This window comes from Meriones unguiculatus, chromosome 16 (genome assembly GCF_030254825.1).
Source record: "Meriones unguiculatus strain TT.TT164.6M chromosome 16, Bangor_MerUng_6.1, whole genome shotgun sequence".
NCBI classification, from domain to species: domain Eukaryota; kingdom Metazoa; phylum Chordata; class Mammalia; order Rodentia; family Muridae; genus Meriones; species Meriones unguiculatus.
Genome location: NC_083363.1, coordinates 39,331,305 through 39,356,842, shown reverse-complemented (window position 1 = coordinate 39,356,842; position 25,538 = coordinate 39,331,305). Strand labels below are relative to the sequence as shown.

Here is a 25,538-nt window from a genome sequence, read left to right as displayed (position 1 = left end):
AGCGTTCAAAGCTGGCTGGCCGAGTGACCCAGGGTAGAAACAGGATTCTCACACAATCAAGAAGATGGATGCAGTATACTTGATCAGAGACATTTACATTTTGTTACGAATTTCAATAGAGAGCTTTGCTGTCCAATCTATATTGGAAGCAGCTGCATTCAACTTAGGGTTCAAACCTCAGACTGAGGTTCTAAGCTCCTATGAATAGCAACTAAGAAATCATTCATATATTACCTTGAGTTACCACTGGACATTGAAAATTACATTATTAGATACAAAATAATCCTGATGGGTCAAAAGAGAGAGTTTACAGATATACTTGGGTCCAAAATGGCTTTATTTTTCTTGTAGTGAACTTTCACACTTTGTCTTTATTTTATTTTAATTTTGTGGGAGTGTTAGGTATTGAACCCAGGACCTTGGATGTTCATACCCAACAAGTGTCCTACCATTGAGCTACACCTTCAGCTCCTCATAATTTGCTTAATTATATTCAAGTGTGATTTTCTGGAATTATTTAAAATTAATATGTTTCATTTTTTAAGAAGAAAAATTTCTGGTTCATTCTCATTCTCTCTTTCTCTTTCTCTCTCTTTCTTTATCTCTCCTCTCTCAACATAGTCTTGCTGTATAGGCCTGGCTGCTATGAAATCCACATGCAAGCCAAATGGTCCATGAACTTGTGGCAATCCTTCTGCCTCTGCTCCCCTAGTGCTCAGATTATAGCTATGTGCCACTATCCTATGCTGCTTTATTTATATTTTAAGGAAATTAAATCATGACAACATTTTTATGTTTTATTATTAACATTCTAAAGTGTTACGATTTGCTCTGAATATTTAGTGTATGGCAGCATGACATTTGACGTTGCTTGTCAGTCAACATAATCCCAAACCTCTCCCGCTTCAGCAAAGACAGTTTACTCTATACTACAGAGGTAGGATCAGTGTTGAGACTTGACCCCGTAGAAGTATGTGATGTCACTCTTGTTCATAAAATCAAGTTGTTTTGAATGGTGGTATTTAATAGCATGCTTTCTTAAAAAAATGTTTTTTTTTTCTTTTCTTTTCTATGTGTGGATGTTTTGCCTGCAAATGTCTTGGCACCACCCACGTGTGTGCAATGCCCACGGAGGCCAGAAAGCGATGTCAGATCCTCCCAGGCCTGAAATTACAGATGGCTATAAACTGTGATGTAGGCTTTTGAAAATGCAGCCTGTGTCCTTTGGAAAGGCAGCCAGTGCTCTTGACTGCTAAGCCACCTCTCCAGCTCCCAACAGTGTGCTTTAGAGGCTGGCTGAAACACTGTCCTTGCTTCTTTCGGCCATCTGTGGCTAACAGTATAACTGCTCTCATTCCCTCGTGAGGGGGCCTCATGCTGTATACATTTCTCTTTTCCAGGTTGCATTCTGGACCCTGGCGTTTATTCTGTCTCACCCTGATATCCACAGGACCGTTTTAGAAAGCATCTCTTCTGTGTTTGGCCCTGCAGGTACTAAATTAATTTGCACAATCAAGAAAACATTTTGTATACACGGGTTTGATCTTGAACGTCTACTATGTTTTAAAGTCTGGAACCAGGGCTGAGGAGATGGCTCAGTTGGTAAAATGGTGGCTACTCCAGTGTGAGGACCTATGCTTGTTCTATCCCCAGCATTCAAAGAAAAGAAAGTCTGGGCCTGGTGATACGTGCTTGTGATCCCAGGGCTTAACATGCAAAACCGTGGGCTGTGAAATAAGACATTAAAAATAATTTGATTTTTTTTTTCTTATTCAAAAGTATTAAAGCGTTGTATAAGATCTGAGGCCTTTCTCGCCGTCCCTATGGCTGAAAAATATCATTTGAAAATGTTTTGTTTGGAGTTTCATCCAAAGCCAAACACACTTGACTACCTTGGGTACCTAAGCAATGCCCTGGTCCTGCCAGCCCAGGAGAAGAACCCAGCAGTGCTGTGCTGTAGCTTGTGGAACATGAGCATTAGAATCATCGAGAATGAGTGGTGCTCCGAGTTGGGATTCCAGGAACGCAGATGAAGGCGAGGAAAGGCCATTGCCCTTCACAGAGCTCAGGTCTGTAGAGCTCATCAGAGGTGTGCAAAGGCACGTGTCATCTACAGGCGAGTAAACCTCAAGCACCCTGACTTCCACGCTCTGTCCTCATTTACCAGAGTCTTTCCTGATGTCCAGAGAATAATTTGGAGAACCCAAGCAACCCAGAGTCCACAACTAGAGTGTGACGTTAATCTGAGTGACCACAGGGCTTGAATTCAAAGCTCTTGTATGTGGCTCCAGGATAAGAAGACAAAACTCTCTCTCCTTCTGCACCCTCATCTATTCTCAGAATCTCTTATTCTCTCTTTACTAGAAAAACATTGCTTCAGGCAGCGTTTCATGGTATTAGCAGCACTGTATCGACGACTCTCATTGTAAGTCATTCCTGTAGAATAGAAAGCCACTTGTAAAAATATAAAACTTAAAATTAAATATGCATGCAGCAGTACCTCAGAGCACTCTGAATAAATAAAATAGATCCAGAACCACGTGTGGCTAAGCTCAGAAGTTCAGGTGTGGGATGAGGCCACGAGGCCACGATCTTGAGGAAGCTATTCATGACTGTCCACAGAGGAACACGTCAAAGAGGGAAGAGCAGAGTGTCATGTATTATCAGGTATTCTCCAGAAAAACAGAAACCAGTAAGAGACGGCTGGATAGATGGATAGATGACAGGTCGTTTGGTATATGATTAGGGGATGATAAATGGGTAGATCTAGAAAGAGATTTATCCTCTATGTTTAAAGCTTATTTTTACTTCTAAATGTATGGACCTGCATGTGGGTGGGTATAAGCCAGGTGAGTGCAGGTGCCTTGCCACACAGTCACATCCTGTATAGTATAGCTGGAGTGACAGACAGTTGTGAGCCATCTGATGTGGGTCCTGGGAACTGAACTTGGGTCCTTTGCCAGAACAGCAGCAGGAGTTCTAACCACAGAGCCATCTCTCCAGCCCGCAGAAAGAGATGTGTTATGAGAAATTGGTTGGCATGGTCTCCGGATCCTAATATTACAGTTCTTGTCATGTATGCCCCCTGAAGTCTGTTCTCTGAGTTTAGAGGTTTCTTCACGAGTGGACATAGATTCATTTATACTAGGACTCTATGTTCCTCCTATTCTTTGCCAAGGGCCTCTGTGTGTCTGCCAGGAACTTTCCGCATCCCGCCAGCCATTGGGAACTCTGCCTTAGCTCCTGCCCTCTGCTTGTGCAGAGCCTCATGGGTAGCCGCAGCGTGGAGCTCAGGGTGTTTCTTGAGTTCAAGTCCAGCCCTGGACAACTGAATGAATGGCCTTTGACTTGTGTAGGAATACGCTCCTTGTCAAAGCCACTACAGACACCTGGGCTTTCGTTTCCATCTTTGCAGGTTCCCCATTGTTGGTCTCATCTGCTGTCAACTGCCCCAGGGGGCTGCAAAGGTGAACCTTTAAAGATTTTGCTCCCAGCATCCCTCAGGAAAAAGGCCCCTCCTTTTCTGCTTTAGAAGCTTGGAAGACGTAAACAAGGATTACATTCTTCTTGGTGTCTATATTCTGGGAGGCAAGACAACGATCGGTTTAATACATGAATAAACTAAGACTGTTAGCAGGTATCAAATACTACATAAAAAGGAAAACAGAATTGAATGTGGATAATCACCGGTGCCAGGAGTGAATCAGGCTCAGCCTTGTCGGCGAGATGGATTTGGGTGAGCACTTGAAGCGGTTTGGGGTTAGGCAGGCAGGAATCTAGAGGAAGAGACGGCAAGCAGGTGTGACCACACCGTGTGCCCACAGGTTCTGCTATTCTGTGAGAATGGTCTTGTTGGTCTTGTCATTTATCCCAGAGCAGCATGTGTAAGAAGTGGATTTGCCATATAGAGAGAGGAAGTCTAAGGTCCCACCTCTCCTGCCGCCTTCCCCTGACAAGCATATGCCCTGTCCTTCCTAGGTTTTTTTTTTTTTTTTTTTATTTCCTTACCACAGAACTTGCCTGGCTCATGGCTTCAACTTTTCCTTTTACTTGGCTGTATGCTCCCAAGTCATTTCTAGAAACTTCTAACATGAGTGTCTCTCTGGGGAGACGCATCTCCTCTCGTCCATCTTGCTTCTTTCCCTCCTGAGACTCCATTTATTTCCCAGCACCTGGCCTTTCTCTCCCCCTCCCCCATCTCTGGATCTGCTTTCTGCCTCTTTGTATTATCAGCAGGGTTTCCCAGAGTGGGCAGCAGGAGCTCACTCCAGATGATCAAGGCTGTTTTTTTGTTTGTTCTGTTTTTTAATAAATTTGTTAAAATGTTGTGGAGCTTCTAGAAGGGCTGGATGTGCTGTGCCCAGAGGGCATAGCCAGAAACTGTGCTCTGAACCAGGCCTCGGACTATCTGGCAACCCCAGTGTGTGCATGAATGCCAAGCACAGGGTGACACTGGCAGGGGACGCTAAATGTCGTTGTGTCTTTGGGAACATCAGCCTGTGAAATCTGCGACTGGTGCCAGGAAAATCAAAATCTCAGTCTCCATTTCTTTCTATCATTAGCCTTTTCTTCACCCCTTTCTACTTCTTATTTTATTTTTTATTCATGTGTAGGTATGTGTGTATATGTATATTCATAGGTATATGTGTATATATGTATTCATAGGTATGTGTGTATATGTATATTCATAGGTATATGTGTATATGTGTATTCATAGGTATATGTGTATATGTGTGTATGTGTGAGTATATGTGTATTCACAGATGTGTGTGTGTATATGTGTGAGTGAGTGCATATGTGAGAATCTGTGTGTGTGTGTGTGTGTGTGTGTGTGTGTGTGTGTGTGTGTGAATATGAGTGTGCCTAAGAGGGCGAGAAGAGCATTGGCTCTTCTAGAGCTGGAGTTGCAGCTGGAGGTGTTCTAGACATGGCGTCCGGGTCCTCTGTGAGAGCATCAAGTGCTCTTCACCGTTGAGCAGCCATTTCTCTAGCCTTGTTACCACTAACTCTTACTTCAAGATAAGAGACTGTTGATCTGATCTGCAGCCCTTCTTCAGGGTAATGGCTGAGCTTCATGGGAGACAAGGAGAGCAGGCATCCCAAGGTTTCTACTCTGTGGTGCTCAGGCAAGCTTCTGCTGAAACGCAGACCATGATGTTGTGTGTAAATTACATATGTTATGCATGAATGTGAGTAAAAGTAGTGTGTTATATGATATTATTATAAAAATACATCTCTCTGTGTATGTTTATATGTACACAAATGGATGTACAAAGGATACATGGAGAGGTCAGAGGAGGGTGTCAGGTGTTCTGTCTAGCTCTGCCTTTCTTTGAGACAGGGTCTCTCTTTGAACTTGGAGCTTGTGTTTCTTCAGCTAGCCTGGAGGGCTGTAATTCTCAAGGATCCTCCTGTTTTCACCCATTTTGGTGCTGGAGTATCAGGCATTCACTGGACTCCTGACTTACTGTGTGGGTTGTAGGATCCAAACTCCAATCCTTGTGTTTGCACAGCAACCCATCTCTCAAGCCCACAAATGGCAGTTAATAATAATAATAATAGTAATAATAATTAAAAAAAACATGCAATGATTTCCTTAGGTTGCTGTGTGCTAGCCAAAACCAAATGTTCATTCCATTTATTGTTTTTTTTAATTAAAGAATCCACAAACTGATAGTTCAATTAGGTTCTGATTCTCTGTTCAATGAAGAGAAGTTTTTCCCCCAAATATCTTTCTCCTGTGAAGTTCATTTGTCTTCAGAATGGTGGGTATTGTTGTGCCCACACAGCTGAGGAAGAAAATTAAAATCCTTATTTCTTTCCTTTATATGAAATTACATATCAATTATTTAGGTGCATTTTAGTTATTAGTTATTTTTTAGACACACACATATTTTTCTTTTTCCAGGGCAGGTTTTCTGTGTGTCCAAGGCTAGGCAGGCTCACCGCAGCCTTGCAAGAATCCTTCTGAGTGCTGGGAGTACAGGCTGTACCATCACCCTGGCTTTTGGTTTGTTCAGTAGCATCCCACTCACTCACCACTGAGCTCTGCTGTCTTCATCTTGGTGAAAACACTGAAGTCCGTGTTGATAGGCTTCTTGAAACATGTATTCATTTCTCTTCGAGTTGTTCTTTCAAGGCAACAGTGGACCACAAATGCCTAAGTAAGTCAGCATGTGCATGTCTCGCTCCTGGCAGGTGACTTAAAATAATCTATGCCTGTAATATGTAGGTTCTGTGTCCACTGTGTTAGAAGCAGTTTTCTTTCCTCGGTCAGGACTGTCTCCATGGGAATTTGCCCATCAGCAATGCTTGTTCCGTAATAAAAACAAGCAGACAGCAGGCAGATAAAAAAATCGCTCATTTGTCTTTTCTACATACTCATCATGTTTTATTTTGTCAACATTTTTATTTATCTATTTCATTTTTAAAATACGGGGTGGCACACACAGCACTCCCTTTCTGCCTATACTCTTACTGTGCTTTATTTCAGGATTAAATTTATTTATTGTTTAATTTTGAGATTTTAATTTAATTACAACATTTCTCCCTTCCCTTTTCTCCCTCCGAGTCCTCCTGTATTTCCCTCCTCACACTCCTTCAAATTCCTAGCCTCTCTTTTATCATCAATTGTTATTGCATGTATATATTTATTTGTATATACACATATATCATCAAGAATAAGCTGTTAAGTCAATCTCTCCTACCCCCCATTGAATTACAAGGAATTGGATTCATTAACACAAATACACTTAGGTAGGATTGATTCTTTGAAGTATAAGTAGTAAAAGGTGCATGGAAAAACATGTTCATTTGGGGGTTGGAGAGACGGCTCAGTAGTTAAGAGCCCTCCCTGTTCTTACCGAGGTCTAAAGCACCATTCCCAGTACCATATCAGGTGAGTCACAAGCTCCTGTAACTCACGCTCCAGGACATGTAATGCCCTCTTTTGGACTCTGCGGGTACCTGCATTCGTGAGCACATACCCATCCACAGACATAATACTAAAAATAAATCTTAAACAAAACAAAACAAAACATTGGATTAGAGTCAGAAGTCGAGCTGTGCATTTTCATCCTCTTAGTCACTAAGTTGTGACGTTGACAACGAGAGAAACCTTAGGCACAGCCAATGCTATTTTTATGCCTGTTTGTTCTGCTTTTGTTCGGGGCACCACTGCGTTTGCACGGAACAGCAACCCTGATGGAATGGACTGACACTGTAGGGCAGCCACGGGCAGATCCAGAATAACCTGTGTCTTTGCTAGTAAATATAAACAAGACTTCAAGTGAGCAAACTCAAAATGAAGCCCAGGCCCCAGGGTGACATTCTAGGTGAGCATGGCAGTGCCCTCGCTAGCTTCATCAGCTCGCCAGTCCCATGCCGTTTGCATCGCTGCATTTGCATTTACTCCTAGTTCAGAGCGCACAGCCCGTCATCACTTGCTTATACACCGTCCCAGCTTCTCTCCACTTGGACGCGTTCTCTGTACCCTCTTGCCAACCAATAACAGCATTCTTGGAAGGGTCCATCATGCCTTCTCCGCTGACTTAATAATCTCACTCATTACTCTTCCCTAGCCAGCCAGGGCTCTATGGCTGATAACCGTAGAGTTATGACTGGAATGGATCTTTTTGGCCCTTTTTGTTGCAAATTGTCCAAAAGAATGAAGAAAAGGGTCAAGTAATAATAGAGCAAAGGTAACTCTAGTGGCGTTACAGACACAGAATACTTATTTTATTAAAACTGTTCCCACTCCCACTTGAAATTTGATAACCTGAATCTAATGTGGGGATTTAGAGGCTAATGCATATCACCCAGGAAATGTTTCACAGGGCTCATTTTCCTTTGCTGCCCTGGCCTTTATAAGCTGGCTTGGACCAGGGATGCAATAAATTACACAGAAGCGTATTGCAGCGGTGAAACTGTTTCTAACTATGTATAAAAGCAAGAGGTTTCATTGAACCTACCCCACATCCCAGCTTATCGAGCCCAAATGTATAATTTTATCCTTTCCCCCTTCTTCGCCCAAAGGGTAGGGCTAAGATGATGCCATTGGGAACACATAGCCTGTGAATTCTAGCCCAAGACCCCAGTCAAGCAGACCCCAGCCAGGCAGACATCAGTGTATGATAATGGGCTGAGAAGAGACCACAGAGGTTATTTCTAATACCGTTTCCTCTATGAAATGCTGGAAAGCGGCCCTTGTAATGGCCCAAGTCAAGAGATTTTCTACAAAGTGACTTTCTTCTCCATCACCTAGCTCCAGCAGGCAAAGTGATCCTGCTGATAGCTGTAGGTTACTTGACAGCCCCATCGCTTTTATGATCTGGGAGAAAAGTGTTGCTCTGCAGCATCTAGCTTCATCAATCCACATCTCACTCCCATGCAACAGCCTTCCTCTGCTTCATTCATTTTCTACACTTTTCTTTTCAGTGCACTTCTTGTTTTTCAGTGTGTTCTGATGGGGAGTCATCAAGGCATTTGGTTAATCTCTCTCTCTCTCTCACTCTTTCTCTTTTCTATACAGAAAATGCTGAAATGTAGGGGTTATTTTTATATCAAGATTTTATTTTATGTTTTATTTACCCAGTATTCTCTCACTCCTGTTTACTATAGATGAGGCTAGGTTCTTTAATTCCTTTCAAAGATGGAAAGGGGGTCACCATTTAGAAGCAGGCTTCACTTTGTCTTCTTACCAACATAGACATTAAAAACCTCCCCCTTTAATATAGGAAGTAGGGCTCTTGAAATTAACATGACATGCAGGTTTTTAATCAGAAGAGCCTATATGCTTGACTTAGCATAGCCTCACTGACCCTGTTTGAAATGACAGACTGGAATGTGTGTTTTCTTTACATGTGCATGCATGCGTAGAGCGAAAGGGCAGAGAGGGTCAGTCTGTGGCTCCTCTTCATCTCCTCTGGCTGTATATTATCTGTTCTAGGCAATGTGTAGTCCTTGCTGTCTTTCCCACGCCAAACTGTTCTCACTGTCTCTTTCATCTTCAGCACCGGGGGTGTCAGGATGAAGCCACTCTGCTTCCAGAAGCTTATTGCTTGCGCTTTTTCAGAAGGAACTCATATCCCTGAGGGCAAAATTTATCACAAAATACCTGAGATGTTAAAAACCATGCCCACTTCTCAAAAACTTACAAGAACCAGCACATAAAACTCAGAAATGACTCTGAAGCGTGAAAAAGCCGTTGCCTGGAGGGTGGGGCAGGGGGGTTGAAGATGTGGTCTGTCAGGCTCCTGCTGTGTTTTTGAGTCCCAGGGCACTTAGAGCCCGTGGACAATCCTTTGGTTTCCAGCATTTATTTACCAGAGGTACCTAAAGCGGCTGCTCAGGCCTTGCCTCCAGCCTCCAGACCTTCCCCTCTCTGTTTTCAGTGCAAGGCACAGAGAAGTTGGGGTCCAGGGCGATGGCTTGGTGAATAGAAGCATTTATGAGGGTGTGAGCTCAAATGCTAAGGAGCCACATGTAAAGCTTGGAATGGCTGTATCACCGTGTGTAACAACAGCTCTGTGGGAGGCAGCCGAGGGAGGGAGACCCGTGCTCATGTCACTGAGGGTCAGTTCCCTCATACTTTGTCCCTTGTTTAAACACCTGAGTCCTGTGGCCTTGGTGATTCACTAATTCTTGTGATCATTTTTTCTCATCTGTTCTTTTCTAGCTTCTATGTCCCTGTTCTGGCATATAACCTATTACAGGCATTTTTTTTCTCACTATCTCAGTCCTCAGAAATAGAGAAGACATTATTTGGACAGGGAAGAAGTAATTAGGACCTTTAGCTAAAACTTAATGTTTCTTTACAACAACAAAGATATGTTTCACAGTGGTTTTCTTTTCTCCCTCTCCCCAAATTAAAAAACAACATTTATGGAATGAGTTTTATTGTTATACTCATTTGGAAGACAAACAGAATTAAATCTTATCCCACCAAAGTTCTCACAAACTTGTGATCAGCCCATTTTCATTACCTATAAGTAACTATTAAAGGATTGCTAGACATAGAAAATTGATTGCAAATGCTATGGCCCCTAGGACCTTTTCATCCACTCTTACTCAGTGAGAGATGTGCTAACTATTGTAAGAAATTATGGATTTTCTCTGAGAAAAAAAAAGTTTTAATTATGGGAATATGTTTCTGAACTCAAATGTATATATAACTTAAAAACAGGAGTTCTCAAACATTACTTATACTGAGATCTTAAAATTTCTAAAATGAAAGGGGAGATAGAAAATCTGCCGCCAATCCCAGAATACAGTAAATTCTTATTTTCTGATTCTCTTTAGGGTTCCCTCTCCTTTCTAAACAACAGACTTTCTAGTAAGCTGGTCTTCGAGTCTGTGGCAGAGGAGATAAAAGCCAGGAACATTTGACATCTTTATTTCCTGACAGCAGTTGATATCATTGCTTCATTTTTTTGTGACTAGGAGTCTAAGAAAGATTATAATTTTTCAAAATTATTTTATAATCTTCTGAGATGACAATCTAAACTGCTTGAACTGGGGACATGGCTCAGCGGTTAACAACTTGCCAGGCCGGCAGAGGGAGTGGGGTTTGGATCTCCAGAACCCACATGAACGTTGGGGTGGGTGTGATGGCCCAGTAAAAGCAAAGCCAGTGGAGAGCCGAGATGGGAAGTCCCCTGAGCAAGTTGGCTATCAGGTGAGCTCTGGTTTTGATTGAGAAATCTTGCCCCATTCAATACAATACAAGTGTGATGAAGGATAATTCCTGGCACAGACTTCTGACCTCCACACGGACATGTGCCTACACACAGGTGTGCTCACAACATCCAAATGCATGTGTGTGCGCACATGCACAGACACACACACACACACACACACTCACACACACACACACTCACACTCAGGTATACCACACACACTTGTGAAAATGAAGGGGAGGGAGTCTAAAATACTAACATTATTATAAAATTTAGGAAGTGGATCTCTGGACCCAACTTTGATAGGAGTCATTGCCAGATGATGTCCCGTCAGCTCCTGTTTTGCAAAGGTCACGTCACATGTTTTTATTGCCAGCCACTCTTCATGGATGCTGACCTTTATACCCACAGATAAACTTGGACTGTCTGAAGCAAGCTGGCCTATGAATATGGAGTGATAGTGTCTGTGTAGGAGAGCAAACAGAAGCAAGGGCCCAGCATTTCCAGTGTAAAGAAGGAACGTGGGCACTTTAGCTTTTCAGGGAGTTTTTTTTTTTTTTTTTTTTTTTTTTTTTTTTTTTTTTTTCTGCTTTCTTCCTTCCCCACATCTCTGGACAGCACTGCAACACCTATTTTAGAATACCGGGAGCCTGGAGTCAGGGAATACCTCACTGTCCAACCTTACCTCGCAACCTACTTTCTGTATCTGTCTCTTTTGAGTTGTGTCTCAAAAATATAATGAATGACTCAGAGCTCTATGCCATTTTCCTCACCTTCTCCCAAAACACCAGCTCTTTCCCCAGTTGTTATTCAGGCCCTTAAAGAATGCTATTCCATTGTCACGGGAGAATCAGGGTTCCCTTCTGTGGAACTGATGAAAGAAATTTAAAAACAGAATCGGAAAGAAACCTTGAGGACCATTTTATTAGTGTCCGAGAGAAGCCCAGCAGGCAGGCTTTATAGAAGCCATGGCAACAGCTGGGAGGAGGGGGATGGGTAAGAGGAGGAAAGCCTGTCATGTCTTCTGTGCTAGGGTCGGAGGTGATGGAGCCCTGCAGGCCGCTGCAGAAGTTGTAGGACGTTCAGAGCAAGAGTGAGAAAGCTCAGCATGTCAAGGGAAGTGTGCCATGGATCTGGGCACACTAAATCCAATCAAACCAGAAAGGTGTGAGAGAAGAAGTTGTTCTTTTTCACACTTAGCAGTAAAGATCTGGAAACAACTGCCTTGAGGGAGGGATTCTGGAAGGTGTGAGTTTATTTTCTCCTTATGGGGATGATTATTTCAATGGCTTGTCTTCGAGGGAATCAGTGATTTTGTTTGTTTGTTTGTTTGTTTGTTTATGACCAGTAGGGATTAGATTTTCTTCAATAGGCTTCATCAAAGCCCACCTTTTCATAGGATATTTTTAATCTTAGGGAGGGGAAACAGTCCAGAACTGATAATGAGGTAGCCCTCCATCCTTAACGTCCTCTAAGTCTGCTGGTGTCTGTTTGGCTACCTAATATTAGGACTACAGAGACACTTCCTCTATATATTTATTATATATGTGTGTGTATCTATTTGTGTGACGAAGGGGGCTTAAACTATGAAAAAGCAGTGGGATTATCCATGAAGTCCTCCTTTGGTGTTCTAGCTGACGCACGTTCTTTCTTAAGTCCAAAAAAAAAAAATCATAGTTTCGTGATTTATTTTAGAATCTGTTCTTTTTCTTTCTGCCTGGGTGACTCCTACCCACATTTCTAGGTTTATTCCAGCCACAGGCTAGAGGAGCTGAATCCCACTGCTGCCTGAATCCTCTGTGTTATAGTTATTTATATCCTGATGAATTGTCTTATGCTCTTGTGTCTAAGATCCTTTAAGGCTGCGATTTTTGTCATTTTGATTCCTTGCTCTTCTCTGGGAAACAGTGTGGGGATATTAGCACTAGTGTGGCTTCTTGTGAGCCTTAAAGGCTGCCGTGATACTGTCAACATGTCTCTCTGTTGGAAAAGAATACTATAATATTTATGACGTCTCACATCCAGATGTACAAACAGTGTCAAAGTCGCTGGGCAGGATGAGTAATGACCTAAACTGAGAGAGCAAGTACATCTGGATGGGAAGCTCTCTTCGCTGTTATTCTGATGTGAGGGAGGGCCCCGCGGCTCACTCCATTGTTGGGATATTGACCTCGCAGTCAGATGGGATTGGCTAATTTGTAATCAGCAGGAAGGGGAAGCCTCTGTAGAGAGTGAAGTTCCAGGGACATCTGTTACCTGGGGTTTAGGCTAACAAGCCCTACATGAGAGTTTCACTAGATAGAAGACTGGCCTTTGGTGCACTGGCCATCTTTGATAGAAAAAGATGTCTCTCACAATGTCTCACATTAATTTGCCTGAGACTGGGGTATTAGGTGGCATATATGAAGACTCAGTGAAGGATCTAAAATATCTGTGCTGTTAGGTAGCCAATCCATTACAAACACTGGTGATCCTACAACATCTGTTTAGGCTACATATAACACAGACATGTTCTGAGTGTTCAATGTCATAAGCCTGTGGTCATGTTTGTGTCTTCTCTCAGTGCCAGAATCACTGACTAACAACAAATTACAGGGCATACCAATTTCATGGCAGCAATTGGCCAGCCATTCCCTCTTTCCTTGGTAATCTTGGCCTAGGTGAATAAGATCCACTTTTATTCCAGTCTTCATTGCTAATATTAACCCTCAAATCACACATTACATACCAAAACAATATCTAAATCATCTGTGTCTATGTATATACGTATTTATGTCTATGTGTAGGTTGCAGAAAGGGTAGAAAGGGTTAAAAGGCCACCGCAGAATTTGAGAAGCTTCAGAAGTCTGGAGAAGCTAGGAAGCTGATAGGAATCTACGGAGAGTCTTGCTAAGATGAAGCGTGGACAGAGCTGTTGGGAAGTAGCTGGTGTTGTGGGTCAGGCCACTGCAGGTCACGGGCTGGAAGCGAAACTGCATGGTTAGATTCAACTTCAAAGCTCACAGAGTCCAGGTGAAGGAACTGGCAGACAGACCAGTCACCTGCCAGTCCAGACAGGCAAATGACAAGGTGGGCGGTGTGAACAGTGGGGCCAGAGCCAAGCTGAAAGCCCAGGGGCCAGTTGGGAGTTCTCTGACTATTGGTCCTTGACATGGGTGGTCACGTGACAAGTGGGAGGGCGGGGGTCAAGCAATCGCAGGACTATATGTTCCCTCTTCATGGGGTCTGGGTGAGAGAGTTGTATCCTTTCCTTGGCCTGGTGTGTCTGGTAAGCTTTGGGGTCTAGTTTCCCTCATAGGATTTTCCATGTGTTCGCGTGACCCTACAGTCTCAGTTCACCTCAGTTAATTTGTAGGATGCGGTGTTTTGAAATAGAATGGTGCCCATAGGCTCCTGTGTTTGAATACTTGGTCCCCAGTTGGTAGAACTGTCCGGGAAGGATTAGGAGGTGTGGCCTGGTTGGTGGATGTCTATCACCAGAGGCGGGTGTGGGTGAGGAGGACTGGGCTTTAAGGCTTCAAACAATCCACAGCATTCAAAGTGTGCTCTTTGCCTTCTCCTTGCGAACCAAGATGTGAGCTTCCAGCTATTTCATTTTGCCACACCTTTGCTCTGCTTTCATGGACTCTGATCTTTTGGAACCATAGGCCCTAACTAAACCCTTCCTTCTATAAGTTGCCTTCATCGTGGCATTTTTTAAGCAGCCTTTCAACACCCAGAAACAAGCCATTGGCCAGTCTATGTCGTGTGAGTGATAACTCCTCACACGCCCACCCAGGCACAGTTATCCTGTATGTCAAAATGGAGTAAAGTTCTGCTTGTAAGATGGAATTTCTTGAAGAAAGTCTGAAAAATGAGTATTTTACAAAATATGGCATAAGTTTTGGGCAGAGTATAGGCTGTTGTCAGCGGATACATAGCACGTTTGTAGTGTAAATGAATTAGTAACTGAAATAACAGCGTTTAAATCTACCATTTATACATAACAAATACAGTTTTTAGGTCTCCGTGTGATGACTTTCATCAAAAAACTAAGTGGATACATTAAAAGTTTGTTTGTTTGTTTCTTTCTTTCTTTGTTTCCTTTTTTACTATTTCTGAGTACAAGCATCATCCTTTATTTTATTTGGTTTCAAATGTTCTAAGTTTGATTTTATTGCATTTATGCTAAGAGTTAAACAGTAAAATTTCTAAATTTTACCCAAGATCCCCCTTAGCTCTTTCCCTGGTCTCTTTCAGCCTCTGTTATGCTCCAGCCCTTCTGGTGATTACCTTGGAATGCTCCCAAGTGGAGCTTTCTAAATTTAGAGCCACGGGACAGAGTTGAGCACTGAACGCCCAGCAGTGTGGGTGCAGAGCCATTTCTGAGCGCTTTTTGCAAAACTGCTCTTTTATCAGAAAGATGTTTTGAAAACTTAGAATATTTCTTTTATTTCTTTGGTCTCATTCAGGAATGCTACTTTATCTTTCCCATATCACACTGGGATTTAAGAAGCAAAACACATGCAATTAAAATACTTCTTTTCCACAGCACATATACATGTGCACACCATAGCTTTAGCTATTTTCCAGTAGAAGCAAGCTTTCAGTTCTATATTATGTAATGTAATGTAAAACATTTCTATAGTGAAAATGGCTTAATAGCGGTCCTCCTCTCCTTCTATCTGACCCTAGCCTATCAGATCTCATCAGGACTGTGTGCATTGTCTTCCTCTGTGGCCTGGTAAAGCTACTCCCCCCTCAGGGGGAGGTGATCAAAGAGCCAGCCCATGAGTTCATGTCAGAGACAGCCCCTGTTCCCCTTACTAGGAAACCCACTTGGACACTGAGCTGCCAAGGGCTACATCTGTGCAGGGTTTCTAGGTTATCTCCATGTGTGGTCCTTGGTTGGAGTCAGCCTCAGAAAAGACCCCTGTGCCCAGGTTTTTTGGTTTTCTTGCTCTCTTTGTGGAGCACCTGTCCCCTCCAGGTCTATCTTCCCCTTCTTTACTGCCCCTATCAATGGTCTGGGGAAGGGGCATGGGAGGAGAAGAGGGAGGAAGGGTGGGTTTGGGAGGCTGACCACTTCACATCATGTCTGTGGTCAGGAAGGAGAGAGAGATGAATATGGGACTCGGCTGGCTGCTTTCTTTCTCATTTTTTTCATTTGGTCTGTGACTCCAGTGCATGAGATGTCACCAGCGTTCAGGACGTGTCTTTCCTCCTCTGTTCAACCTCTGTGGAAATGCTGCCCCAATCAGGCCCAGTAGTGTGTCTCGTAGGTGGGTCCTGTCAGGTTGACAGTGAGGATGAATGACACAGGTTTGGATCCCATTGGAGTCTCTCACATCTGATTTGGAGCATTTGTTTAGTCACCTTTGGTCTAGTAGAAAAAGTATTTATTCTGTACTAGTGCACTAAAACAGAAAAACCAACCAAACAAACAAAAGGAAAGGATGGTTGGTGAATTTTCTCCAAATTAAATTTCTGTAAATTTTTTTGGGGGAAGTCAGCTTTAGGATCTGAATCAGAGGACCCTGCTAACTTACTATAATGTCTGTTTATGAAGGGCCCTAGCTGGCCAGGTCTTCCATGGCTTTCAGGATCAAGAAGAAACTGGTCTGAAGCCCCTCTCAGATCTCTGATTTCTAGTGCTGATCACCAAACATTTCTCATCCCTGTTTCAATTTGCCATGGCCATAGACTTCCGGGTGAGCCTTAGCTCCTCGGCCAGTGACTGACAGCCTCACCGTTGAGGCAGAATCTCTGGGAGCCCAAATAGGAGACAAGACCTTCGACCGGGAGTTGTTCCCAGCCACAGTAGAACTTTGCCTTCCCCTTGTCTCATGGTTTTAATGCTTTGATAAAGTCAACTGACACTTCAAGTGACAGTCTGATCTAGGTGGCATGCAGAGAGGCAGTCCAGTGCAGAAAGGAGGCAGAACATGCGAAGGCCAGAGAGCAGATGTGAAGAAGGACAGCTCAGGAACAAGGACTCCAGGGACAATGGGACTCCCTCGTCTCCTGCTGCCTCCCTTTCTAGAAATCGCCAGCTGCCCCCTCATAATACACACAGCAGTAGTGCCCATACCTTCCCCTTTCTGCTGTCTCCCCCCCCCCCCGCCACATTGCAGGCTTTCTACAACAGGCTTTCATCTCTTAATACATACCATTAAAGGCTATTTTTCCCTCCTTTTCTTTTCTTCTGTGTTCTTTTCTCTCAGTACATTTTAGAGGGTTTGTGTTTCCCCACACACTTTCAGGTTGCTGTAGATCACTTACCATCTCACTTTTAACTGTTTACAAAGGCCAGGGCTCCCAGTTGTCAGCATTTTCTTGTTTTGTGTAAAACATCCAGATACCAGAAATTGCAGGCAATTTGGACCATTCAGTTATCGAAAATGGCTGACCTATATCATCCAATACCCAAAGCTAGTCCTAACTATCAAAGTTCTCAACCAATCCAACTTTTCTAGCAGAAATAATATATCTTTGTTATTTTTCAATTTATGTGGGCTTCTATGACACACACCTCACATGAATTGTAATTCCTTGAATAACATAGGAAGACATACATGGAAATAGATGGGTAGTTCTTGAGCTCGGCTGGTTTATAAACAGACAGAAAGGCACACATCTGCTGTCAGGATTTTTTTCCAGTGCTTTACTTGAATTCCAAAGGATTTTCCCTTAGGTACCATATGTTACCTAATTTGCTCTTTCTGTTTGGTACCCAGGAGATGTTTGTACCACAGGGAAAATGGAGCCGACTGAAAAACAGCACAGCTGAGAGAAAAACCACTCTCTCTATGATAATGTGAGGAAAGGGGCATGGGGGCGATGGAGGACTCAACTACAGTGCTTTCTTAGATCTCTTAGAAAAGAGCAAATGTAGAAACTAAGGGTCAGGAAACAGATTTCTTCAACACATCTGCTAGCATGTGCTCTCTGAGTACATAAGCATTATCATCACAGCGATCATGTTCTATATAAGCAGGCCTTCCCCCTGGTCATGTAGTCTATATTTTCCTAATAACATGCATTTTACAGGGCTACTAAACTTCTATAGAACTGATAAGGGCAGAGAAGGCCACACAGAATTTAATCTCACTTGTAAAATTCAGGGGCCAAGTAAAACCTGGCCTTTTGAGCAAACCCAATAATAGCTCATTCTCTTCCTGCCCTGTGTGCAAGAGTAAACTTTTTTTTTGTACAGGGCCCCTATTTTAGATTTTATGGCCCATAAAACCTCTGCTGTGGCCTTCTCTTGTCTGCTATGGTAGTGCAAATGCAGCCACAAAAGAGTGCTGATGTTTTTATTGGGAAAAAATTTATACATTTATATTGTATTAAAAGCTTATACAATAAAGCAGTGAGCTAGATCTGGCCTGTTGTCACAGTTTACAAACTGCACTCTTATCTGTGGCTTCACACCAAAAGAAATTTGAGGTTGAGATAGATAGATAGATAGATAGATAGATAGATAGATAGATAGATAGAGCATAGCTATAGGTAGGTAGGTAGGTAGATGGGGTAGATAGGTAGACAGATTATAGACTATAGAAGATGATGGTTAGGTGATTGATAGGTGATAGGTAGGTAGGTAGATGATCAATTATAGATGATAGATAAATAGATGATAGATAGTAGGTAGGTAGGTAGATAGATGATAGAGACATATACATAAGTAGTTAGGTAGGAAAGTGGTAGGTAGGTTGGTAAGTTTGGCCAGTGGTCTCCGAGGCTCTACTGCTCAAGGGAGTTGACAGTTTTGTAGTTACAAGAACTACAAAACTGGGGACTGGTAAGATGGCAGAGGAGGTGACTGCACCTGCCACCAAGCCCGAAGACCCAAGTCTTATACTCTGGACCCCAGTACAAAAATTAAAATGTACTTTAAAATGGATGAAATTTCTGGATTAAAAGTTGTCAGAGTTAAGGAATGCACGGCACAGTTTTTCTTGGCTCAGCCTAAGAGCTAAAAGTCCTTTCTTGCACTGACGGGAATCAGAGGAGAGTGATGTTTGGTGTCAATATGTCCACTTGAAATTTCGGATTTGGGCTCCGATTTAAATCGTAGTTCTTACGCTCTAAGTTTACTTACCTTTGTTTTTAAAAAGAAGAAGTGATTTCGTAATTAGTATGGTAATAAGAGCAGCTTTAAAATGAGAATATTTAGTAAATAAAACAGAAGAGAATCATTTACTTGTTTACTGATTTCTCGTACTAGGAATTCAACCCAGGGCTTTCTATGTCTAAGTCAGTGCTCTCTCACTGAGAGTAGCCATTGCTCCCTTCTTTTTCTTTTAATCTGTCACTGTGCTTTTGTTTTTTCTTAATGTATGGTCTTCATACCGGCAGTGTAACAGCATTGGGGAATGTCCCAGAACTACCAATTCTTGGGTCTGGTATATGTAACGTTTTCACTAAATTCTATTTCATTTAAACATTTCCCCATTCTTCCTCAGAATTGTCTCTGAATCTTTCTCACCATCTGCACACGAGCTACAGCTTTTGAAAAGTAATCTTTTCTTGCCCTGTTTTAGACATCAGCCAATTTGTTCATTCATTTAACCCATCAATAATAATAATGTACAGACTGCTTCCCATGCCAAAGACAGTGTATTAGATCGTAAGTACACATCAATGGATGTTAAAGGAACGAGATAAAGAAACGAAATGTTAATACATTTGGGGAACCTCATGATAAAATTATAAGCTGAATTAATTTATGTATCAAACCCATGAAGATATCATGGTGTTGTGGTGAGTTGGGAAAGAACTGGGGTAGTCAGAGAAAGGCTCTCTCAGGGGATGTTTTACCTGTGGCCTGAAGGGTGATGGGAGACAGCCTTTCAGACAGTTGCAAAGGGCAGAGACAATCATAACGATGGGTAACATTTGCTGAGTTCTTGCCATTTGACAGTTAAGACTCTGAGAGATTTACGTGCATTTACCCTCACAATCCTGACAACTCTGTAAGGCGGGTATAGGCAATGTTCCTATTGTATATGAGGTAAACCAACTGAGTCAGGCAAACAGGCTATGCAATGTACAAAGGTCAGCCAGGCTCCAAGATTCCATGTGAGGTGTGATAAAAGGAGTATATCAACTGCGTTTTCCAAAGGGAAAACATTGGCATTATCTCTCTACACCAAGGCATTTTATACCTCTCTCCAGGCACCCAATTCAGTTCTGATACTTGCTGCCTGGACTTAGGGCTCCCTGAAAGTTCTGGGCTCAACCCCACACTACTGCCACTGCTTGAAATAACCATAGAAAGTAGTAGGTCCCAGGTCACTCCTACTGTGTCTGTTTTAACTGCAGGTTGCTGTCCTCAAGGCTCACTGGTTTACCCTAATGACTCACAGAATTCAGAGAAATGCTTTACTTACTATTACGTGTTTATGATGAAGGGTGCTCTTACAGGGGTGGCCAGAGAGAGAGAGAGAAGCATCTGGAAGGGGGCAGCAATGGGAGTGTCTTGCCCCTTGGAGCTGGTACATGTGACCCTCCCAGCACATGGGTATATTTGAAAACCCAAAGGAGATTTTAGGACAGTTACTCTGCACAGGCATGGTTGATTCAGTCACAAAATTAAACTTCCAGTTCTCCAGAAGTTGAGGTGTGGGTTAAGAGCTAAGAGTCCCAGTTTTCTGATCACATGGTTGATGAGTTCTCTCCCCCCCAATACTCCCAGGGTCACCTCAATAGCTTAAATTCAAGGATGGGTACAAGACACTCCTCTCTCCACTGCCACACGGTAGTTTGGCAAAGGTTGAGAAGACAAAGCCAAGTGCAAAGCATATTCACATTATTATATTATATCCACAATACTATATTATAGTCATCTTGTATCACTTCCTGTTATATTGTAGTGTCAGTCAGAGGCAGCTCCAGCAACTTGGCAGATCCCAACCATTTTCTGTCATGACAAGACGGTGTGGTCGGGAGTGCGTGTTTACTTCAGTGGGGGAAGATAAGGGTTCGCAGTTTGGCATGACTGTCTTAAGAGGGGGTGTTTTTACTGAACCACCAACTAGAGAGCATGCATGGGACAGACCCAAGCCCTCTGCACATATGTAACATTTGTGCAGCTTTCCTTCATGTGGGACGCCTGCCAGTGCGAGGGACGGCTGTCCCTGACTCTGTTGCCTGCCCCTGGGACTCTTTCCTATAACTGGACTGCCTCCTCTTCCCTCAATAGGAGATGTGCCTTCTCTTACTGAAAGCTGACATGCCAAAGCAGGTTGATACCCATGGGAAGCCTCCTATTTTCTGAAAGGTTTGCAGGTGGTGGGGAAGGTGAGGGGGGGGGGAACTAGACAGAGAGGAGGGAGAAGCCAAGCTCAGGATATGAAATAAATAAGTAAATTAATTAACAACAACAGCAATATGGAGCTGAGAAGAACTGCCCTCCGGAGAATATACATCTAATCATCAAATTCTGCATTCTGAGAAAAGCTGAGCTGTGAATGCCATGGTCCAGGTCTACTAAAGGCCACTTCTCTGTCTTATCCATTGGCAAAGCAATATATATATATTAGTTAATGATTAAATCTTTAGAGGTGTCCAATATTTAAAAAAAAAAAAAGAGGGTGTGCTCCATTTCAGAGAAGTCAACCTCCTCACCCTAATGACCTTGTTGGGTCTTCCATAGTAAACGATTAAATAGAAAAGTAAAAGGTGGTGCATGCCTTCAGTCAAAGCAACCAGAAGGATAAGGCTGCAGGGTCATGAGTTCAAGGCCCGAGTTTATTGTGAAATCTGGTTTCCAATCACCAAACGGGTCACCTTTAGTGTCCTCTCTCTCTGTTTTGTTTTTTTTTTTTAATTAAAATTTGGTTAACATACAAAGAAATAATGTTTCATTGTGATGAAACACATCTCTTTCTCTGTACTTTTGTTCTCCTTCATCCCTTTGTTGCCCTTACCTGTCTGACCTCTCCTCATTCTGACCCCTTACTCCCCATGCATATACATTCCATTACCCCCTCTTGTTCTCTTCCTAAACATGCTTTTTCCTCTCTTGGTTCCTATCTACTGTCATGTCATATATATGTGTACATACATACATTTAAATGTAGATTCTGCACATGAGAGAAAACAAAATAAAATTTCTTTCCCAATCTGGCACATTTTGCATAATATAATCATCTCCATTACTTAAAAAAAGACTTAACTATTTTTATTTTATGTCTATGTGTGTCGATGTGTCTGTGTGCATGTATGCGTGCTATATGCTTACCTGGTACCAGAGAGGGTGTTGAATCTATCTGGAATTGAAGTCATGTGTGGCTGTAAGTTCTGTGAACCAAATCCAGACCCTCTTCGAGAGCAACAAGTTCTCTTAACTGCTGATCCATCTTGGCAGCTCCAATGGTCTCCAGCTGGAGCCATTTCCCAGTGGATCCCATTTCCCTCCTCTTTCCATCTGAATAAGGTTCCGTTGCGTATATGTACCACATTTTCTTTATCTGTTCATCTGTGGATGGGTGTCTAGCCATTCCCAAATCTTTACTATCGTGACCAGAGCAACAATAAATGCGTTCAAGCAAGCCTCTCGGTGGCTTGGAGTTCTTTGGGAAGGTACGAAGTCATACAACTGCATCGTTCGGTAGTTTCCATTTTAATTTCACCAGGACGTTCTATACCGAGCTCAGTAGAGGCTGTACCAGTTTACTGTCCCACCAGTAGTGTGTAAGGGCTCTGCTTACTCTATATACCTGCCAAGATTTGCTCTCATTTGCTTGTCTGATAATATCTATTCTTCCTGGAATGAGATGGAATCTTAGAGTGTGTTTGTGTATGTGTATGTATGTGTGTATGTGTGTATTATATGAATATGTGAGTGCATATGAGAGAAAGGTGATAATTATTTTTCACAGCTATGCTTAGTTTGCAATATGATGATCGCCATAACTTAAAAAAAAAAAAAGTTTGCTTTTAGTGTTTTACTTGCACGTACCATATGCATGCAGTGCCTGTGGGGGCCAAAAGAGGGCAGCAGAGTCCCTGGACCATTCTGTGCAGCTGCTTGTGGAGGCCAGAGGTTGATGGTGGATGTCTTCTATGGATGCTTTTTTACCTTACTTCTTGAGACAGCCTGTCTCAGCAGACCTGGAACTCATTGATTCTGCTAGGCTAGCTGGCCTGCAAGGCCCAGGGACCCTCCATCTCCGCTTCCCTAGTGCTGACATTCAGCTCCATCCTAGCTTTTTCACAGGGGCCTCCATGCCTGGATGGCAAGCCTTAACCAATTGAGCCATCTCCTAGCCCTGCAAGGCAATGCGGATTTGCACTTCCCCAATGGCTAAAGCATGTCCGGGACTTTTTGGAAACATTTACTTTTCTGACCTCTTGTAGTTTCTCCTTGTACTGCCAATCTTTCATTGAGGTTTCTTTAAACGCAGTGAGGATTTTGGCAAGGAAGAATGAGATGAGGAAAAACTGAACCCTTTTCCACACAGGGACCATCTTAGCCACCTTGTGGGCACAGGAGTGTTACAGCTGGGTTGGGAGCCAGTCCATCCTGTCAGAGAAAAGCCAAATCAATATATCAGTGGTATTTTCCTTGTTAGGGAGTTTATCCTGTGTCGACAAGCCTCAAAGTCTTCAAACTCTTCATTAAACTCACAGAAACTAGCTTTGGTCTCTCTAGTGCATCTCTTCTTTAATCTTTAAAATCTCTTTACAGGGAAAGGGAAGATTAAAGTGTCTGAAGATGACTTGAAGAGGCTCGATCTAGTTAAGTGGTGTGTTCTGGAATCCATCCGCTTGAGAGCCCCTGGTATTATCAGTAGAAAAGTAGTGAAGCCTGTTAAGATTCTGGTAAGCACTGGTTTTGTTTGAAAATGATGAACTTTCAACAACAACGACAACAAAACAAAAAACCCCACACAACCAAAAAACGTTTTGTGCATACATTTTCTAGATTGATGTATTATTGATTTCTTTGATTTCTTATAACTGAATATAAATGACATTTGTCCATAATAGACAACATACTTTGAAATATGTATACATTTTGTAATGGTCGAATCCAATCATTAACCTGTATATTGTTTCACACACCATTCTTGCATGAAAATACTGGTGCACTCACTCAGCAGCTCTCCATTATTTCTAACTATAGTGACTACATGGTGTACCATATCTCTTTAACCTGTTCTCCTGTTTAAGTGGAATTTTGTGTTATTTGACCAGCATCCCTCATGTCTCCTCCTACCTCCCAGACTCTTCTTCTGCATGTAGGTATCCTATTATCCCAACACCATTTATTTAGAATACTGACATCTTCCCACTGGATAATCTTGGCACCTTTATAAAAAAAACGTCAGCTTGGCATAAATGAGTAAATTCATTTTAGGGCTCTCTGCTCTATTCTCTTGTTTTGTGTGTCCGGTGTTGCACTGTTTTGATTACTGTTAATTTGTTGCAACTTTTAGGTCATGTGATGTCCTGCCCCCTGCTTTCTTAATTTCAGTTAAAATTACTTTGGTTATTCGGAGCCTCTCATGATTACACACGAATATTAAGTTTTCATCTTTCCAATGAAATATGTCATTGGAGTTTTGGTAACATACACTGCTGTATGAGTCCTAAAGTTCCCCTGAGTACTCAGTGACTATAGGACAGTTTGAAACAGTGAGCTAAGTAACAACATCTCATTGAGAGGTTTGCCTTTTGGGAGATAGTTTAGCTAATGTATAACATTTACATTAGAAATCTGGCCATGTCACCCTATATCAGAGTTACGTAATGCTGTTCAAATCAGGTGGGTGGGCTCTTGTCAGCTGACTCCACAAAGCAGTTTTTTTTTTAATTTTTGTTTATTCCTGAGAATCTTATAGATGCATGTGGTGTATTTCAGTCACGTTCACCCCTTTTCCAGGTCCTTTCAGTTCCCTTTCCACGTCTGCCTCCAAACTTGGCATTCTCTTTTTGTAGTTGACACCCACGGAGCCTACCTAGTGCTGCTCATACAGGCATGAAGGCAGGGCCTGGCTAACCTAAAGAAAGGGAATCCCTCCTCCCCTAGCAGCCATCAGCTGTACAAAGCCCCTCAGCTAGGGGTGGGACTTGTGTGCCCGTCCCCCGTTCTTGTTGGCTGGTTCTTGGGCAGGTCTGGAGCAGGTGGCCATAGCTGGCATGGGCTCATGAGCACAACAGCTCCGCCATGTCCAGAAAACACAGTACTCCCGCCCAGTTCCTCTCTTAGAATCCTCCACTCCTTCCTCAGGGCTGTGCCCTGAGCCTTGTCACAGGGAGAGGCAATACCGATGTGCGTGCCATTTATAGGCGTGCACTTTACGGACACCTATTTTCTGCACTGTGAGTCTCCACAAGTATTTTTGAGTAGAATCAGGGAGTGGAAGTGAGAGCAACTCCTCTGAACGAATGCAAGAAGTTTCTAGCTGCAGGTGAGTAGGTGTGAGGAGAGAGCAGGAGAGGCATGGGTCAGCCTGGCATGGGCATGGCAGTAGAGCGAGGACAGAATGGGGGAGAATGATCCAGCTCACCGTGTGAAGTTTGTGCACTCGGTAGATTGCATGCTGCAGAGAAATATTTGTGAATCATTCACCAGAACCAAGATTTATTTGTTGTTGTTGTTTTTACCAGAATTGTTTGCCTACAGGGCCTGCATTACCCAGAGAGCTCACACGGATTCCCTTCACTCTCTTGTTTGCCTTTTTATACACAGCTGGAGAGTTTGGGGATCGATACCCGGGGATTTTGGTAGAACACAGAAGAGATAAAACTCCCAATTTATAACAGTTAGAGCATTTGCACCCCTGTGAAGACCAAGTTAGTTTCACTGATCTTACATAAATCACAGCGTTTTGTTTTACTGGGATTTAGATGGTTTTCTTTTAATTAATC

The 25,538-nt window shown here is 42.7% G+C and overlaps 1 protein-coding gene and 1 long non-coding RNA gene across 3 annotated transcripts in view; one reads left to right on the top strand and one right to left on the bottom strand.

Moving 5' to 3' along the window:
- LOC110552112 (24-hydroxycholesterol 7-alpha-hydroxylase) overlaps positions 1-25,538 on the top strand; it is a 79,044-nt gene that overhangs the window by 35,800 nt on the left and 17,706 nt on the right. For both annotated transcript variants that reach the window (XM_021643191.2, XM_060369687.1), the window contains exons 7-8: positions 1,401-1,491; positions 23,353-23,486. In XM_021643191.2, the coding sequence (XP_021498866.1) occupies positions 1,401-1,491; positions 23,353-23,486 (225 nt within the window). The remainder of the gene's footprint in view (positions 1-1,400; positions 1,492-23,352; positions 23,487-25,538) is intronic.
- The window catches only part of LOC110552113 (uncharacterized), a 35,148-nt gene continuing 30,882 nt past the window's right edge, over positions 21,273-25,538 (bottom strand). Inside the window, exon 3 of the long non-coding RNA XR_002476628.2 lies at positions 21,273-23,187. This is a non-coding gene — a long non-coding RNA (uncharacterized LOC110552113). The remainder of the gene's footprint in view (positions 23,188-25,538) is intronic.